The sequence below is a fragment of the Phoxinus phoxinus genome (genome assembly GCF_949152265.1).
Source record: "Phoxinus phoxinus genome assembly, chromosome: 20".
NCBI lineage: Eukaryota > Metazoa > Chordata > Actinopteri > Cypriniformes > Leuciscidae > Phoxinus > Phoxinus phoxinus.
The window spans coordinates 3,773,168-3,793,060 of record NC_136895.1 but is presented as its reverse complement, the minus strand read 5'-3'; the positions used below and the strand labels follow the sequence as shown (position 1 = coordinate 3,793,060).

Sequence of the window (19,893 nt, the reverse complement as noted above, 5' to 3'; positions counted from 1 at the left end):
AAAGTCTCTCACGATCCGGCCGAGGAATAAGAGTCTTATCTAGACACACCAGCGGACATTTATAACAAAATAAACATTTATATACTTTATAACCACAAATGCTGGTCTTGCACTCGCTGTGATGCGCCACACATTACATAATCAGGTTGAAAGGTCAAGCGTGATGTAGGCGGAAGCACAGACCCAGTGTTCACAAGGCCAACATGCAAAGACTGAGTCAAACGCCATTTATACAAAAATAAATAAATAAAAGGTAAAACAACAATGTCAGATGATTTTGAAGTTGGAGGATAAAATTTGAGTTTTTCGCCCCACATTTATAAACCGGAACACGCGTGACCTTTCAACGTGATTACGTAATGCGTGAAGTCATGGACGTTCAAGACGAGTATTTGGGGTTAATAAGTATATAAATGTTTATTTTGTTATAAATGTCCGCTGGTTTGTCTAGATGAGACTCTTATTCCTCGGCTGGATCGTGAGAGACTTTGAAGCTGCACTGAGACTCACATCTCGACCTTCGACCCCATTGAAGTCACTATATGAGAACATCCTGGAGTGTGTTCCTCACACACCTTCATTTCTTCTCCACTGAAGATATAAAGACATGAACATCTTGGATGACGTGCGGGAGAGTAAATACTCAGGAAATTTTTATTCTGAAGTGAACTAATCCTTTAAATCACATTACCGAACTAAAATGAATTCCCATAACCGTTTCATGATGACTTTGTTTTTTCCGTAGGGTTTCGTTTTAGGAGATCTTTGCGCACTTCTTACCAACGCTGGAAGAGCCGCTCACAGAAGACTTCTGAAGACGTAGTAAGTGTTCACCCGACTGCGCTCAGTCACTCCACTCATGGACTTAGCTTCTGAAACCATAGATATACATAATAAAGGCTAGATGTCTCGTCCGCGCTGCTGGCCAATGGAGGTCGACATCCGCACCTGGCGGCCATCTTGCCACAGGGGGCTCGCTCACTCGTAACATTGTGTTTTTAAGGTGCACGTACTTTTTAAAAAAACAAAAATTGCTCAATTTTCTACCGATTTTCAAACGGGTTGGTTTGTTATAAACGCCAGAGATGTAGTTATTACACTGCATACTTATGAATAATTATAATATTATATATTTCAACATGTTCAAGCTTCCAGAATTATAGCCACGTTAATAACGTTTGTAAGAAACCAAACCGTTTGTAAATCCGTCAAGATTTCAGCGAGATGAGAGGATTTGTGTTCGTGCAGATCACTCGCCTTACAGAAAGCTTCCCTGAGACAAGATGGCCGCCGGGTGATGCCGTTAGAGACTCCGCCGTAAGACATCTAGGGCCCTATATTAGCGATCTGAAACGCAAGTATCAAACGCGAAACACTGGTAACTTTGTGGGCGGATCCCGGGCGCTGTTGCTATTATACCGGCGGGATAAACGACTCTTGCGCTCGACGCAAATCTAAAATGTGTTGGTCTGAAGTCGCTTCATTATTCATAGGTGTGGTTTGGGCGTAACGTGAAATAAACCAATCAGAGCGTCCTCTCACATTCCCTTTAAGAGCCGGCGCGCTTGTTCCACGGCGGATTGCTATTATAACGGCGGGTTTGCCGGCGCACGTCAGGAGCGGTTCACAGCCGAGGAGACCGACGTTCTCGTCAGGGCCGTAAAACACAGAGAAGTGACATTGGGGATGATGGGAGAAACACACACATTAGCTTCGGTTAAACAGGCGTATAATAATTTGGGTAAATGTGTAATCTAAATTTATGATTATTTTTTCACCTCTTCACGGACACAACAATGATTTCCCTCGTGTGTTAATATTTTTCCTTGTAATAATGTATGATTTGCACAAATGAAAACTGCTGCGTCTGTTTAGATTAGAGAATCAAAGTGTGTGTGTTGTGCTATTGTACCTTAAAATAGCATCTGACTAACGCGCGGCGCCGCTGTCTTTAGACTGGGTTTCTCCTGGTCAGTGGCGGAGTTGTTTTCTGGAACTGCAGAATATCACCAGGGAGCGTTTGCGCCGGATCACGCTCCTCTTTTCACTGAACCGCCCCCGCGAGCGCAAGTTCATTCCCTAATTTACCGACGTGCGTCTGAGGAGGGAAAGTCCGCTGTGCGCGGGTGCAGAATAGGAATGATACATGCGTCGGTGTACAAAGTCAATTGCGCTGGGTGCAAGATAGGGCCCAAAGCCTTTATTATGTATGTCTATGCCTGAAACTGTGGAGGTGTTTTTGCGGTGTAGTTTTCCAGAAGCGGCGAGCGAACAGGACGAGGAGGATCTGTGTGTCTCTGGCGTGAGCGTCTCGGCTGAGGACTTCAGCTCGGCACTGGACGTCCTGCAGGAGGCGCATTCACACGCCATTGGAGCGCCTAAAGTACAGATGCCTGGGGTTTTGTGTTTTTAGGCCTTTGTAGAACAGAAGTACTCTTTAGCATACTTTAAAAATCAGGTCTTATTACACAAATAATATATTTTTGAAAAGAACATACAGTTACACTTTATTCTTTGTTGCAGTGTAATTATATATTTAAGTACTGAGTAATAATAATGAAATATATGTACTGATATAGGGTTAGGATTAGGGTTTGGTTTATGATTAGTTGCATGTAATTATGCATAATTTTCTGTTATTACTCAAATAACTAAATGAACAATATAAATGAAGGTGACTTGACTTGACTATAACAAGGTCAATGTAAAATAGTGATTTTACATTTATATACTCAAGTTCAAGCTGAATGTAATGTTTTTGCACAATTAATTGCATGTTCATTGCAATTAAATTTATTTGACATTAGCTGAACTTTAGAGTGTTTTTCACCCACTTAAGTAGGACTTTCAGTATTTCACAATTACTTTTATTGACTTTCAAATATGGTTAAAGTTACTGCTGATGCTACTGACAAGCATTTATGGTAAACTCAAATATACTTTAATGTAATTTATATTGAAACGTATATGTTATGTATTTAAATAAATCTGTAATTACACATTTGCAATTTAACACATTTAAAATGGACTTTTAATTGAATATCAAAAACTCACTACAGTACAAGTTATAATCAAGTACTTTACTGTGCTTGTTACTCTACACACATTAAAATAAGTGCACTTCTTTAAAGCACTACAAAAAGATTATTAAAACATTTAAAATGTACGTACAATTTTACGTTTTCTTTTGACAGTGCACATTTAAAAGTGTGTTAAGAAACATAGTCATGAATATGACTTTCTTTAGGTGTACATTTTTTTTTAACTAATATGACAATTTGAATAATATGAATATTTATATGCCAGTAAAGTAAACTGCAAGTGCACATTCAATACAACTGAAAGCACTTTTTTTAACACAGGTATTGTTTTCATGTTTAAATGTGTTCTTAAAAAACTCATAATTGACTATTAACTTAAGTAGCAGTAAATCTGAAGCACTGGAGCTGTGGTTGCAGAGTTAGCCCTCTGCTGTGTGTGTGTGTGTGTGTGTGTCAGATCCCGTGTGTGAGATGGCAGGACGTGGGGGGACTCCAGCAGGTGAAGAAGGAGATCCTGGACACGATTCAGCTTCCGCTGGACCACCCGGAGCTGCTCTCGCTGGGCCTGCGGCGCTCCGGTCTGCTGCTCTACGGGCCGCCCGGCACGGGCAAAACCCTGCTGGCCAAAGCCGTCGCCACCGAATGCACCATGACCTTCCTCAGGTGAGGACGTGACCAGTGTAACACACTGAGTGAACATGCTTTCAGTGGTGCTGGGCGGTATACCGGTTCATACCGAATACCGGTGTTTATTGTTGGGAACGCAGCGCGACACGGTTTGAGAGGATCTTTTCACTGTTGCACTGGTGATGCACAGCTGTGTGTGTGTTAATAAGCGTGCCGGTGACGATGGAGAGGTTACACTATAATTCACCTTTGGCTAAGCCCCGCCCCCCTTACTTACTGTTGCTACGTCCGTCAGCTTCATCTGGGCTCTGGTTTGGTATCAACATGGCTTATGCTGTGACGGCTCTTCCTGCTGACATTTTATAAAGCAGCAAATAAAGTGTCCGATAGAAGTAGGCAAAAGTGGCTCAGTGTGTGTTCGAAGGCTTTATTCAAGACATACCGGAGAAACGCAAGCAACAACAAGATCCTAATAGAGGCAAAAGCATAACGGTCACAGTCAAAACATGAGCCACCGCATATCCTAATGGAGACGGAGGCTGGGACTCACAATATCAGGAGCAACACTGTTCATGCAGAGCTGGGTCTCTATTCACTTCTATAATCGTTATTACAAAGCAAACGGACTACACGAGTATAAAGTTGTATTTATTAGCAGCGTGTGCTAGCGTATCAACAATTAGAGTAGAGAACCAAAATCATAGCATAAAACTGTCTAACTAGTGTAACTTCACAGTAAGGTTAAAAGCTAAATGTATCTTAGAGCAAAAGTGTGTTGTTGATCTTGAGGGGTTTCGCTGACTGAGGACGTCCACACAGTTTAATCCAAAGACGACACTTGTCAGGATTTGACTTCGGTTTTGGGAAGGGGAAAAACGGACACCCCCCTCCAACCTCTCTGGGAAACACGTATATGTGTTACAAATGCCCCAGGCACAACGGTTAACCATATTTCTGATAAAACTACGACGGTAATAGCCTGCCGAGACCAAAAATATGAGACGCCGGTGTTAAAGTCAATGGAGCGCTGTGAAGAAGTGTCGGACCGCTGTGGAGCTCGTTCTTGGCTGCGCTGTGATTGGTCAATCTACATTTTCGGGTGTGGCTTAGCCAAAGGCAAATTGATAGCTGTCAAATTATATTACAGTGTTTCCCATACATTGGTTCACAATATCAACACTGCCCGCCACAAATAGACTTTCCAAAAGGTTTTGACATCGTTGAATAAACATGAGCACTTTACGTTTCAAAGTCAAAACACGGCGCGGGTGTTTTTATATGAGTGTATCTTTGAAGGAGACGGACTGTCTTTAGAAAAGTTTTTGTTATTTTAAGGCGAGACACGGCAGGCAAAAACATCGGGGTTTTTTCACTGGTCAATTTTGAGATTTTGGGATATTTGTCTTCAATAACATGTCTTCTTTCATACTTGTGGTGAAAAAAAAAGTCAGAAATACACATTTAGGTCTTTATTTTTCTACACTTTATCTGTTTGCGTCTGTAGATTTCTCCTAAATTCATCAAAAGTTGTCGTTATAAATCCGCGATCTCTGTCTGCTCCTGTCATCACACACACCGCTGGACATCTCTCTCTCTCCTGTGCAATGCTGTCGATCCAAATATGGTCAATTCCTTTTTATCAGCAGCCAATCGTGAAAGTAAAAGGGCTGAATGCGCAATCTCATTGGCTGATGATAAATCTTTAAAGCCAGTTTTCTCAAAATGAGTTTTTTTCTCATTCTCCAAGTCCGAAATCTCCACTTCAGTCGCACCGATATACACCAAACCTTCCAGTCTTGTGCCTAGTTATATCATGAAGACATTTACTGAGGGATTTGTAAATATATTATTCATAGCCTGATTTATCTAAAATTTTATTCCAAAAAACATGGCGAAAATCTATTTTTTAAGGCTATTAACAGTATATTCTGATTTACAGGATAACAAAAGTAGATATCCATAAATCCCTCTGTCATTTTTTTCCCATATAATATGTGAACACAATGAAAAAAAATATTTAACCTGGCTTTATCCAATACTCAGATTTAATTTTTTTTAAATATATGCAAATTAGCACATATTTAATTAGATATTGCCTAATTTACATATTTAAACATTAAATTACAGAAAACTTGTAATACATTTATTTCTCATCTTAATGCAGGTAATCTACTGGGAAAGTTTCATGGTGATATCTGCTAGTTAAAAACTTTACCCTATTCACCTGTAGGGTCTCGCCTTAGTTGAATCTCTTTCCTGATAAAGCCGTGTTTATGAACCAGATTTCTGCCGCTCCTGCTAGCGCCTCTTTGTGAACACTGCAAATCTGTATTAATACTAGTGTGGATGTTTTCTACAATATTCTCTCATGACAGTAAAATAGGGCAGTCTAAGTCAATCTACTGCATGTGGTTAACACCCAGTAATGCTTGAAAAAATAAATACCGTCATATACTGTGCCGTGAAACCGGTATAATTTAGAAAAATTTCCAATTGATAGCCAAAATTGTCTGTTGTTTGTTTTCAGTGTGAAGGGTCCTGAACTCATTAACATGTACGTCGGTCAGAGTGAAGAGAACATTCGAGAGGGTAAGAGAAGCTAGATCATCTAGTTACTGGTTTCCACTATATTTATGGTGTTGATCTTGTCACTGTCTCCCTCTGTCTCCGTCAGTGTTCAGTAAGGCCAGAACTGCGGCTCCCTGTATTATCTTCTTCGATGAGCTGGACTCTTTGGCTCCTAATAGAGGCCACAGTGGAGACTCAGGAGGGGTGATGGACAGGTCAGCATCGCAACGCTTACACCACATGTGCAGATTGTTGCTGCTAAACTTAAAAAAATAACAACACTACCGTATTTTCCGGACAATAAGTCGCACTGGACTATAAGTCGCATAATAAATAAGTTATTTAGACATTTATTTCACAAAATCCAAGACCAAGAACAGACATTTAATCTGGAAAGGCAAGTTATTCAGCTCCACAACAGCATAAAGAACAACAGGCTGAAGGTGTCCGGTGTGTTAGCGTAACACATTAACAGTTATTCAGCTGCACAACAGCACACAGAACAACAACTGAATAGTGTCCGGTGTGTTAGCGTAACACATTAACAGTTATTCAGCGACACAACAGCACACAGAACAACAGCTGAATAGTGTCCTGTGTGTTAGCGTAACACATTAACAGTTATTCAGCTGCACAACAGCACACAGAACAACAGCTGAATAGTGTCCGGTGTGTTAGCGTAACACATTAACAGTTATTCAGCTGCACAACAGCACACAGAACAACAGCTGAATAGTGTCTGGTGTGTTAGCGTAACACATTAACAGTTATTCAGCTCCACAACAGCACACAGAACAACAGGCTGAAGGTGTCCGGTGTGTTAGCGTAACACATTAACAGTTATTCAGCTCCACAATAGCACACAGAACAACAGCTGAATAGTGTCCGGTGTGTTAGCGTAACACATTAACAGTTATTCAGAGACACAACAGCACACAGAACAACAGGCTGAAGGTGTCCGGTGTGTTAGCGTAACACATTAACAGTTATTCAGCGACACAACAGCACACAGAACAACAGCTGAATAGTGTCCTGTGTGTTAGCGTAACACATTAACAGTTATTCAGCTCCACAACAGCACACAGAACAACAGCTGAATAGTGTCCGGTGTGTTAGCGTAACACATTAACAGTTATTCAGCTCCACAATAGCACACAGAACAACAGCTGAATAGTGTCCGGTGTGTTAGCGTATCACATTAACAGTTATTCAGAGACACAACAGCACACAGAACAACAGGCTGAAGGTGTCCGGTGTGTTAGCGTAACACATTAACAGTTATTCAGCTGCACAATAGCATAAAGAACATATACCTGTGAGGCTGAATAGGCTAAACTAACATTAGCCAGCGAGTCCAACAAGTTACCGGTAAGCAAGTTCACCAAGCTCCCGATCTCATTCCTCAACACTGAATACATTGAGTTCTTCCTCTGTGTCGCTTCGGATCAACTCCGCTAACTAGAGCGCCCTCTCGCGGCTGTAGACGGTAATGTTTTCTCTTGGTTCATCTCAGTCAGTATGAATTAATTTTGATATATAAGTCGCACCTGACTACAAGTCGCAGGACCAGCCAAACAATGAAAAAAAGTGTGACTTATAGTCCGCAAAATACGGTAGTTCTTCTGTATTAGCAGTACTTGGGTATGAGAATGCTGTCTAATTAATAAGGCCCCGATATACTTCAAGAACTGGTGTAACCTCATTTTGAAAAGTTAGATTCGGGAGTGTGTAACCGCTTACTAAAGGAACTTTCCATAAAGTTTGCTCCTTCGAACTGTCATTGGTCCGCGGCAGTGATGCGGTAGGTGGGTGTGGCTCTGAGGCTCCGCCTTCTTTGGCATTACAACCTTCTCCGGGTCATTTTCGAGATTTTGAAACACTGTATATATATCGCCCTACGGGAGTTTACTACATTACATACATGATACTTATATATCCAATTTTATATAAAGAGCTGGCTGATAATATAGTTCACATTATGTAATCAAGATTACTTTATGTGAGTACACTGTATGTATTGATGGATATACTTGTATATTAAACTTTATATAGAGCTGTGCGATAATATAGTTTACATCTTGTGACGAGATTTGCTATACATTAAAAATAGCTTTCCATGATTATACAACTATATATATATACAGCGGTTGGAGTTATTAATTTGTTATGTGGTCATATTGAGGATTAGGAAACCTGGAAAGGTTTGCTCAATTTATAACAGTTTGAGAACAAGTCAAATTACAAGTACAGCAACAAAGTTAACTGTCCACCACCACTAGATGCAATGTTGACTTAAGAAACTTGAGGAAAGTTGAGAAAATATACACTGTAAAAAAAATTATGTTATACTTACTAAAAAAAATTATGGTAACAATATTACACATTATATTCGTCGTTTTTAAGGCTGAATTTCTTTCATGTAATCTACCTGAATAAATCGTGTACAATCCCCCAAATTAATTAGTCTATGACACAATGAATTAATATTTTTTTTGTGAAATATGCTTTTTTATTTTAAGTTGACTCTCAAGAGTGTGTGAATTGGAGTGACAGGAAATTACCTGTTTATATTTGACTTTGAGCTAAATTGCGTAGTTAAAAGACTGTATACCACTAGCAAAGTTATTCCTAAATGATCAAAGCAACAGCTTCAGAGTATTAATACACGTTTCCTTTAAAAAAAAAAAAAATTATCTCTTGGTTTTATTAGTGAAATGTTCTCAATATTTGAAACACTGTATACGACACTGAACCACATTTTTCTTAATAAAATATTTTTCTTAATGAAAATTAAAAGACCCATGATTAATTTTTACAATGTAGTTTCTTAAGTTTTTGATTAATATATATATATATATATATATATTTGTAAATAAGGAGTGTGTCCAATAGCGTGTTAGTTTTTGCTTTAGTGTCGTGAATCAAGAAGCTTCAGTTGTATTGGTTAAAGGATTGTTTCATTGGCAGACACTTTTAACCAAAGGGACTCGTATTGCATTCTTGCTTCTTGTTCTATCAGCTTTTGATTTCCCTGGGAACCGAACCCATGATCTTCTTGGCGATGCTAGAGCCATGATCTACAGTTTGAGCTACAGGACGGCTTGTTGCATCATAATAAGCCCAGTTTTGTCCCTTGTGTCTCTAGGGTTGTGTCGCAGCTTTTAGCAGAGCTGGATGGTCTTCATTCGTCCGGAGACGTCTTTGTGATCGGAGCAACTAATCGCCCTGATCTGCTGGACCAATCATTGCTCAGGCCCGGCAGGTAAACGGACTCAGAGAACAGCTCTTCAGTTGTTGTCTTGAATGAAATGCATGAATTCTAGCAATTTGCCCTTTTTCAGGTTTGATAAGTTGGTGTATGTTGGTGTGAATGAAGACAGAGAGTCGCAGCTGCAGGTTCTGAAGGCAATCTTACGCAAGTGAGTGTGTGTCACGACGTCCCTCTCTCTCTCAGTGCTCCAGTGTGTGATGTGATGTGACTCTGCTTTCTGCCCGGAGGTTTGAAGTGGACCCCGGCGTGTGTCTGTCGGAGGTCGTGGAGTCCTGCCCTCCTCAGCTGACCGGAGCCGATCTCTACGCGCTCTGCTCGGACGCCATGATGTGCGCTATCAAGAGGAAGATTTCACTCATCACTGAAGGTATGTGACAAGCAACAAATGTGGAAAAATTAACAAATGAAGGATGAAATGGCTTTTTTGAGTATATTATGTAGGGGTGACGAACCATGTCAAACTAAATGGCAAATGTTTGATGAAAATGCAAACATCAGATCCTCACAGCAATTAGCAGCGTTTGGTTGTCAGTCATTATATGCAGGGTTTCCATTTTCATTTCATATTTTTGTGGAAACAATAGTTTGGTGTAAGATTTATTAAAGAAAGAAATTAATACTTTTATTCAGCAAGGATGCATTAAGTTGATCAAAAGTGACCGTAAAGACATTTATACTGTTAAATATATCAAATAAATACTGTTCTTTTAAAACTTTCTATTCATCAAAAAATCCTGAATGAGGAAGAAAGGGTTGTCGGAGAGTTTTAACTGGTTCAGCAAATGGATCGGGGATTCCAGTTCCCTGTGTGATTCTTCGGTTCAGTCTGGTCTTCTGTCATGGCGTTGAAGGACCTGCACAACATGTTGGTGATGTTCAGCCAGGTTTCGGGAGTAGATAAGGATAATATTAATGTACATTTTTGACAAAACTCTGGAGCATGAATCCGTGACAGACTTAACATGTCAAAAATGTTCACGCCAGTGCAAATATAAATGCAGTAAATTAAGAAACAACTATCAATACAGTGTCTGTGCATTTGACAGTTCTACGGCTGAGATCTTTATTTGTCAAGTTTCGAGGATAATATTTTTACACCAAGAAGAAATGAAAACATTACATTTTATGCTTGAAACCCATGTGTTCACATTCCAGGTTCTCTCTCTGAGCCAGAAACAAACTCTACGCACGTATGCTGAGATATAATACCACAGTAATGCTGGAGTATGTGTACCTGAAAAGTGTCTGCCAAGTGTTACTCTACTCTACTTGAGTAAAGGATGTTTCTGGCCGTTCGTTCTCAATGTCTGGCCTACTTTCCCTCATCTTTCTTCATCTCTGTCTGCGGTGCAGGTGTGGATTCGGAGGCCGGCGCTCTGACTCTGTGTTCAGAAGACTTCAGACGGGCTCTGTCAGGCCTTCAGCCGTCCGTCTCCGAACAGCAGCTCAACAGATACAAACTCATCCAGCAGAAATTCAACTCAAAATAACTCAAATCATTCCTCTGGTGGAAACTGCTGAACCTGAGAGCTGTGCACGTGTCCTAACCAGACCTGACGTGATAACGCTACTCTCGTTGGTGCGTATGATCGTATATTAAACATCAGATGTCTTCTGATTGGCTGGGATTGTGTCATGTTGCACTTTCAGCTTAAATGTGCACATACATTTTGAACGTTACTTGTCTGGTTAGGACACAGTTGAAATAATCTCTAGAGAAAACCAAAGAAGAGCATAAAATATGTAGTAAGTGGAAGCTGCTCACGTTCACTTTCCGATCCCGCAGGATTTCTTTACATCTTCCTTAATGGGTTTCAGACTTAATGCTTGAACGGAAATCAGTCAGGCTGAAAAATGCAGAATCAGAAGGCCAGTGACTCCATGCTAGGAGATGAGATTAAATATCATTTATGACTAGCACTGCAATAACCACAACTCAAGAGAAACCGTTTAGCTAGACGGTGTGCGCTCGTGTTTGCGATGAACGGCACCTAATTTGTGTTTTTCATAAAAAATAAAATAGAAAAATTACTTGAATCTTCCTCTTGATTTAAACACGCATTGGTCACACTTTATATTAAGTGCTTAGTTTTTGATCATTTAAGTAATAATCAATTAATTTGCTATGCAAATGTTAAGAGCTGATAACAGTGATTTATGTCTGTATATATATTTTTAGAAATGTTAATAAGAATAAGGTTTACATTTTCTTGTTTCATAAATATGTAATTACTACTTAATAACAAAGGACAATTGAACGACTTAATATAAAGTGTTGCCATGTTTATTCAAAGAATTACTAAAAAGAAAGCTGAAAGTAAACATGTGATTCTTCAAACAAATCTACGTGTCTGCTTTGACATAGTAGCTCAAGATAGAAGACAATATGAACACAGAAGACACAATTGTTCAAAAGATAAATGAATTGTGAAAATTTCAAACTGTGCAAGCATATATTTCGACTCGTTGTTGCTGTAGAATCAGTGAATCTGATGAAAACCCTCAAGAAATCTCATTTCACTCCCAAATCAGAAGGAAAAAATGTCATTTATAATTTAAATATAATTCATAAAATATGTATTAAATAATTAATCAATTATATTTAGCTTAAAATGTTAACGGTTTTACTTTATAGTTGATTTAGTGTTTATAAATGCGCTCGGGCAGGATGATATGTATTGCTGTACTATTGTAATGAGAATCTTTGTAATTATTGTAATAAGTTTTAGTTTTTTTTTGTAAAATGTGCCTAATTGTCATGAAAATAATGTCACAGTGTTAAAAAAAACCTGCCAAATGTAATTTCCTATTTTTTTCTTCTGATTTTGAGGTGATTTATGAGCGATACTGGACATGCTTCATGAAATTCACCTAACAAGTGCAGGTTTGAATTAAAATGATCATTTAAAAATAAAATGATGTGGATGTCTTTAGTAACAACCAATTAGTCACATCAATTAAAGAGCTGCTTGAAACTTTTAAATAAAAAAAATTCAATCATGTTTTTTTAATGCATTTTCTCATGTTTTTTGTGTGTTAAATGACAGTAGGGGCTCAAAATGATTAATTTAATAATTTCTCTTCTTCTTCTTCATTGGATATTGACATTGAAATGGATGATTTTCCTCCTTCGGGACACAGTAACGGACTGTCTGACGGGCTCCACAGGGCGATAAACCCACCGGTGTGCTAGTTACTAGCTAATTGGCAATTACTAGCTGGCAATTATACATTTTTCTGTCTATTTTCTTATTTTTCCACCCACACACACATCATTAGGAATTGAAAAATAAAAATCCCTGAAATCCTGACCAGAGAACACAGGAAAGGAAAGCACTGTCAACCAAAGGCACTTAAAAGAGCAATAGCAATAATGTACCGTCACACAAGTGTATGTACTGAGGCATGACAGATGTGTATTTGAGAGAAAGATGAACAAATGTCAGTGTGAGGCTCCAGATGTTAGTCTGGGGGTCTGCTTCTCTGTGGAAGATCCCTCATTTCCACAGCAAACTCTGAAGCGCTTCTGCTTCGGCGTTTAGTTCGTGTGTTTGGTGGAGACGGGTACGAGGGTTTGTCTGTGTCTTGATCTGCGTTCATGCCGACAGCAGGCCGAGCGTCTCTCGGCGTCAGGGACTCAACTGAAGTGTGGCATACGACTGCAGGTTCTGCAACACAAGGGAACGCATGTAAGATGTCTGCCGGGAAACAGGCGGACAAGCTCCTCCTCCTATATTTTGGTAGCACTTCCATGAATAGGGTACGAAACAGATGCACACCAGCGGTGATCATCAACCCCAGGAGAGCAAACTCAGCAACTGTTTATTTTAGAAGAAATTTGCAAATGTTGTAACCCTGTTACCAAAATTTGGGTCAGATTTATGATAATATATATATATAAAATCATAAATTAACCACATGTAGCCGTTTTTGACAACTGCTGGTTTGAAGTAATTGGGGGAAATCATTTTTTTTCCATATATTAAAGAGGTTATTTGGTAAAATTGCACTTTTAAAAAATGCTGGGTTGTTTTAACCCAAATTTGGGTCAAATATGGATAAACCCAACCGTTGGTTTAACATTTTTAATTAAAAAATGTAACCCAACGGCTGGGTTTGTCCATATTTGACCCAAATTTGGGTTGAAACAACCCAGCATTTTTTAGAGTGTATAATTTTGGTAACAGGGTTGAATGCTTGAGCTTATTAAATGCTGCCAACAATACAATTTCTTGTAAAAAATGGAGAAAATCAACTGATTTACTTGTTTTCCTGCCATGCTGTAGAAAGGTTCCAAATGATGTCACTTCCTGGGGGTCACATTTTTGGAATATTCCATTTTGTTTAATGGGGGGGAAATAATTTGGTACAAGGGTTACATGCAAGATACAGGACACAGCTAAACATCAAGGTTTGGTCATTAAAAATAGCTTTTCAACACTCTGAATGGAATGTGAATTTAGCTGGCTGTTTACACGACACCTTTTTCTACTATAAACGTAAAACTTTGTATGCGTTTTGCCCGTTCATTTACCTGACAACGGCGTTTTGGGGGCCTGAAAACGCAAACTTTATTTAAAAATGTTTTAATGTCTCAAAAATTGTTATTGTACAAAAAGGTGAATTTGTGTTCAGTCTGTGCGTAGTGTTTCTTTACAATGTGACGTCGCCACCTACTGGCCTGGCATGAATAATACATGCCAAAGCGTTTTGATAACGTCATATGTATGCGGAAAACGGTTAAGAAAAACTTTTCCGTTTTTAGTACATGGTGGTCGTGTAAACATACTCTAAAGGTGTGGTCACATTAGAGAAATAATGTGGAAAAAACGTCACTTTCAAACCAAACCGCTTTATGTTGGTCAAAGCAGCAAATCTTGCGTTGGGAAATCTTTCACCGGCACGCTTAATTCCTGCATGGTTTCCTATCGAAATGAGTGACTTTGACCGTGAATATTTGTTGAACAACAGTAAAAGTGATCGCACCCATGTTGTGTACGAACATTTGAATCTTATGCCTCTTACACAAGTGATGGGACTTCAAACTAAACCCTATTCATGGACTTTACCTGGTCATTTATACTAAATATGTGGCCCTGCACCACAAAACCAGTGACATGGCAATAGCCAACAGAACATTGTATGGGTCAAATTTGTCGATTTTTCTTTTATGACAGAAATCATTAGGATATTAAGATCATGTTCCATGAAGATATTTAGTAAATGTCCTACCGTAAATATATAAAACATGTATTTTTGTGAGTGAATGCAGCACAATCGTGAACATAAATGCACAACTTTAAAGGAGATTTTCTCAATATTTACATTTTTTTGCCTCAGATTCCAGATTTTCAATAGTTGTATCTCGACCAAATATTGTCCTATCCTAACAAACCACACATCAATGGAAAGATTATTTATTCAGCTTTCAGATTATGTATAAATATCAATGTAAAAAAATTTACCCATGAGACTGTTTTGTGGTCCAGGGTCACATATAGGTTGAAAAGGCGTAGTAATAGTTTTTAGTGTCGGCCTGTTATGCCCTCTTATTCCTCTTTCTGTGGGCTTATTACTTTACAATTGCATGATGCACAGTACACTATACAGTGAGTTAATTTCAGAGGAGGAATTGTTTGAGTTTGAGAGGTCACTGACTGCAACAATAACCATATTTACCGCTTACGTGGCCTTTGCTACTTTCGTGCGCTTCATCCTTTTCCTGCGCATGAGTGTGACCTGAGGCCTCTTCAAGCCGGCGATGAGCAGCAGCAGTCTGGGGCGGGACTTGGTGAGCCAGCTTCTCAGTAGCGTCCCCTTGGGAAACCTGGGAAACAGCAGAAACTGTGAGTCCAACATGTCCAACTCAAGCTGGAACTACAACTATTGTAGCACTTCACTGACCGATGTCTAGGATCTGCTTTGTTATACTAGTACTTAATAAAAAACAACTGATTCTTGAAACTGTATTTAGTGACGCTTACTCTGATTTCCATTGTAAAGCAGTTTGTCTATAAAGCTCTGTATACATGACTTCAATGCAATGGCTAATGAGGTTTAATATTGTAAAACACATCTGATTGTGTGAACATTCAAACCGCATCTGCAATATGGCTTCTGTCAAAATTAAGATTTTTTATTTTTTTCGTTTTTTTGACTCAAACAGTGTTTCAAAAATGCATTGACTTGAGAAGTACACCACAAGAAAACAAAAATCCATAGGAAAAACTGTAATTTTCCCCCCAGGATATTATCCGTTAAGATTACAGACATTTCCATCGACCATAAAACGCAACGCAATTCAAAATACGGATAAAACACCTGTGAAAAATCCTGTATATTACCAGTCCATTGGGCCCTATTTATTATGGACTTGTCTTAGAGTGTACTACTAATGTGGAAGTTAAAAGCAAATTCTCTTGAGTTTTCAGAGCTGATGAGAATATGCTATATGAAGCAGCAGACTATATTTAGGAAGAAAGCATTAAGAAAAGTTAACTAATGAACCTTATTGTAAAGTGCTACCATGTATATATTTAGTTTCGAGGAGCATTAAGGGCTCAAACCCCTGTTCACGGTCGACTCGTCTCTGTCCAGTCGCACGAGCGGCTCTAAATCATTGTCTCATGAGGCATGTTTAGTCTAAGACGAGCCCTGAGACTGCACTCAACGCAATACCACTACACCAAACAAAGATTATTGATATCTCATCCAGCATGCTGAACGACTGCAGCGTTTGTGTATCAACGCAAGGAATTTAAACAGCATTGACTCTCATAATACACTGATCACATTCAAGTGTTTCAAGATTCCCCTTATCACAACTAATTCTGCAATGTTAAAAAGTAATAAAGTTGATAACACTGTACAATAAGGTCCCATTTTTTAACATTAATCCATTGATTAATGGATTAACTAACAACGAGCTCTACATTTGTTATTTATTCATCTTAGTGTTAATTGATAAAATTACACCTGTTCACTGTTAGTTCATGTTAACAAACAACCTTTCTGTAAAGTTACACTTTAGAAAGCAAGAGTAAAGGTTTAGTTTGCTTGCTGGTAGATGCTATAAATACACAATTATGTGGCCATAAAAAGCCTATTTTTTCATTGTCAGCAATTCAGAAGTTGCCATGTTTCTGACAGAATATATTTTTTAGTATAGTAACCAAAAAAAATGACCATAAAATCTGCTTATTGTAGATGTTTCTCAATCTCCAGTGATTTTTGGCTAAGAGCATCAAACATACCCCCCCCCCCCCCCCCCCCCAATTAAATGTCACATGACATCTACAGCTCAGGTGATTGGCTCTAAAAACATTTCCGGAACCCATGAAGCAAACATGTCAGCGTCCAGGATAGCTCATCTACAGGTATTCGAGATCTCCACGGAGAGATGGAACATTACACCTTTTGGAAACACAACTACAGACTTGACTTGGTAACATATAACCAGATCTGCATCCAATCAGAAAGCCCTGCGGATTTCCCCAGATATCAAACCCCAATCCCTCACAATGTTCCCCAGATATCAAACCCCAATCCCTTACAATGTTCCCCAAATATCAAACCCCAATCCCTTACAAAGTTCCCCAGACATCAAACCCCAATCCCTCACAATGTTCCCCAGATATCAAACCCCAATCCCTTACAATGTTCCCCAGATATCAAACCCCAATCCCTTACAATGTTCCTCAGATATCAAACCCCAATCCCTTACAATGTTCCTCAGATATCAAACCCCAATCCCTTACAATGTTCCCCAGATATCAAACCCCAATCCCTTACAATGTTCCCCAGATATCAAACCCCAATCTCTTACAATGTTCCCCAGATATCAAACCCCAATCCCTTACAATGTTCCCCAGATATCAAACCCCAATCCCTTACAATGTTCCTCAGATATCAAACCCCAATCCCTTACAATGTTCCCCAGATATCAAACCTCAATCCCTTACAATGTTCCTCAGATATCAAACCCCAATCTCTTACAATGTTCCCCAGATATCAAACCCCAATCCTTTACAATGTTCCCCAGATATCAAACCCCAATCCCTTACAATGTTCCCCAGATATCAAACCCCAATCCCTTACAATGTTCCTCAGATATCAAACCCCAATCTCTTACAATGTTCCCCAGATATCAAACCCCAATCTCTTACAATGTTCCCCAGATATCAAACCCCAATCTCTTACAATGTTCCCCAAATATCAAACCCCAATCCCTTACAATGTTCCTCAGATATCAAACCCCAATCTCTTACAATGTTCCCCAGATATCAAACTCCAATCTCTTACAATGTTCCCCAGATATCAAACCCCAATCTCTTACAATGTTCCCCAAATATCAAACCCCAATCCCTTACAATGTTCCCCAGATATCAAACTCCAATCCCTTACAATGTTCCCCAGATATCAAACCCAATCCCTTACAATGTTCCTCAGATATCAAACCCCAATCCCTTACAATGTTCCCCAGATATCAAACCCCAATCTCTTACAATGTTCCCCAGATATCAAACCCCAATCCCTTATAATGTTCCTCAGATATCAAACTCCAATCCCTTACAATGTTCCCCAGATATCAAACCCCAATCCCTTACAATGTTCCCCAGATATCAAACCCCAATCCCTTACAATGTTCTCCAGATATCAAACCCCAATCCCTTACAATGTTCCTCAGATATCAAACCCCAATCCCTTACAATGTTCTATACGTTCCCACCATTGACGTGTTAGTGTATTAAATATTTCACAGCAAAATCAACGCGGAAAACAAAACAAGCCATTTCTAATTGAGCCACAATCCGGTCCTTCTCGTTTTCTGAAGCTCCAGAACAGACTAAACCGATCCTTCCGTATCTTTTGTGAGCATAAAGCTTGGTGGAGGAGTAGCGCTCCCAGCGAACAGCAGAACAGTACCTCACCAGTAACACTCCTCACCGAAGCTCCATAGCCACCGCTCCAGCTTCCCTTCAGATGGAGGCCGGCAGCATCCCCGCTCCAGCTTTTATATACACGTCTCGCACGTCTGACTGCTGAGCTCAATGGAAAATATCAAACTTCAATTGTTCGGACTTCTGCTGGCCGAGCACGAGCCAACAGGCCAAAGAGAGATCTAGCAACGTGTAGATGCGCTACGGCCTCGCTGAAGCCATTGTTGTGTCCCGCACAGGGGCTCGTGTTAAATGTGGCGAGAGCAACATTGTTTGCTTTACGGCCTTGTTTTCCTCTTTCCCCCTCATCCAATTCTCTCTCTCAGGAGATTGTCTGATGCTACGGCAATATTTCTCCTTCAGGAAATCCAGATGACAACGTTTAGTCATCCATTTTGTTTTCCGTTTTTTTTGCCAACCAAATTAGCGGCTTCATCAAGCCGTCACAAAAGCAGATGTTACTCCATTTGATTCGTCCTTGTACTGGTCCGTTTATCTTTTAGTAGCAAGTCTTTTCACATTGTGTCCACACAAACATCGACTGTTGAGATTTCACATCCAAATAATATGTATTCACAATATCTCGACTTTTAGCTTGAGTTTCAATGATTAAGATGTTTCTAGTATGGAAATGTGGGCCTTCATTTGTCTGGCCACTACAAAGAGACTACGCTTCTCTATACCAAATATCTAAGAGACACTTTGGTGTAAAATCAATTTTCATTTACACTTTATTTTAAGGTGTCGTAGTACTTAAATGAGCACTGAGTAATATGAGTTAACTACACGTACTTACTATTGAGTAGCGGTTTGGGTTTGGTTTAGGGTTAGTTACTTGTAATTATGGCTAATTTACATTACTTTAATAGTAGATGTAAGATGTAGATGTAAGAACATGTAATACGTCGACTTAAAATAAAGTGTTACCCAATTTTCACTCAGAAATTGCTAGTAAATTTGACAAAGAATTACAAAGAACCAGCAAGTAACATTGAATTAAATGTCAGAAAAACTTAGTATTTTCTTGTCAAATGTTTCTAAGTGTACTATTAAATGTAGCAGAATATACTAGGCCAAAACACTTCTGATAAATATGACCTACATCCGAAATTTCTGAAAGTTTTGAAGACTAGAACTAAAAAATCCTGAACAGCATTTCAAACAATCGAAGAACAACAAACTAATACAGTATCATCTTAAACGTATCACAATCAATCAATCAAACTCAAAAAGTTGATCATTTTGATCAGCATCTTAACTTAAAAATGCTTGAAAATGTCCTATGAAAAGCAGAAAGTGTTTCTTACCAATTGACTCCACACATTTGTTAGGCTATGCCCCCCGCGCCCTGCTAAGCCACATATATGATGCTAATGGACTTATTAGTGTCACGCTAGAAAGTTCAACCAGGATGGAAAAAACAAATCTGCGGGACAATAGGAGGTGC

General features: G+C 39.2%; 1 protein-coding gene and 1 long non-coding RNA gene across 5 annotated transcripts in view; one reads left to right on the top strand and one right to left on the bottom strand.

The window, feature by feature from the left end:
* The window catches only part of pex6 (peroxisomal biogenesis factor 6), a 21,613-nt gene extending 9,584 nt beyond the window's left edge, over positions 1–12,029 (top strand). Inside the window, exons 9-17 of the mRNA XM_079593625.1 lie at positions 746–822; positions 2,251–2,383; positions 3,499–3,704; positions 6,196–6,257; positions 6,343–6,451; positions 9,382–9,498; positions 9,578–9,655; positions 9,735–9,874; positions 10,861–12,029. Coding sequence (XP_079449751.1) covers positions 746–822; positions 2,251–2,383; positions 3,499–3,704; positions 6,196–6,257; positions 6,343–6,451; positions 9,382–9,498; positions 9,578–9,655; positions 9,735–9,874; positions 10,861–10,997 — 1,059 coding nt within the window. The 3' untranslated portion in view covers positions 10,998–12,029. The remainder of the gene's footprint in view (positions 1–745; positions 823–2,250; positions 2,384–3,498; positions 3,705–6,195; positions 6,258–6,342; positions 6,452–9,381; positions 9,499–9,577; positions 9,656–9,734; positions 9,875–10,860) is intronic.
* LOC306988569 lies at positions 11,776–19,893 on the bottom strand. Of its 4 annotated transcripts, XR_013795442.1 has the most exons (4): positions 18,433–18,573; positions 15,187–15,334; positions 13,772–13,817; positions 11,776–13,175 (listed from the first exon to the last, which is right to left on the bottom strand). It is a non-coding gene; the product is annotated as an uncharacterized lncRNA (long non-coding RNA). The 4 variants fall into 4 exon arrangements; XR_013795440.1 differs by lacking the exons at positions 13,772–13,817; positions 18,433–18,573 and adding an exon at positions 19,754–19,893; XR_013795441.1 differs by lacking the exon at positions 13,772–13,817 and having other exon boundaries at positions 18,438–18,582.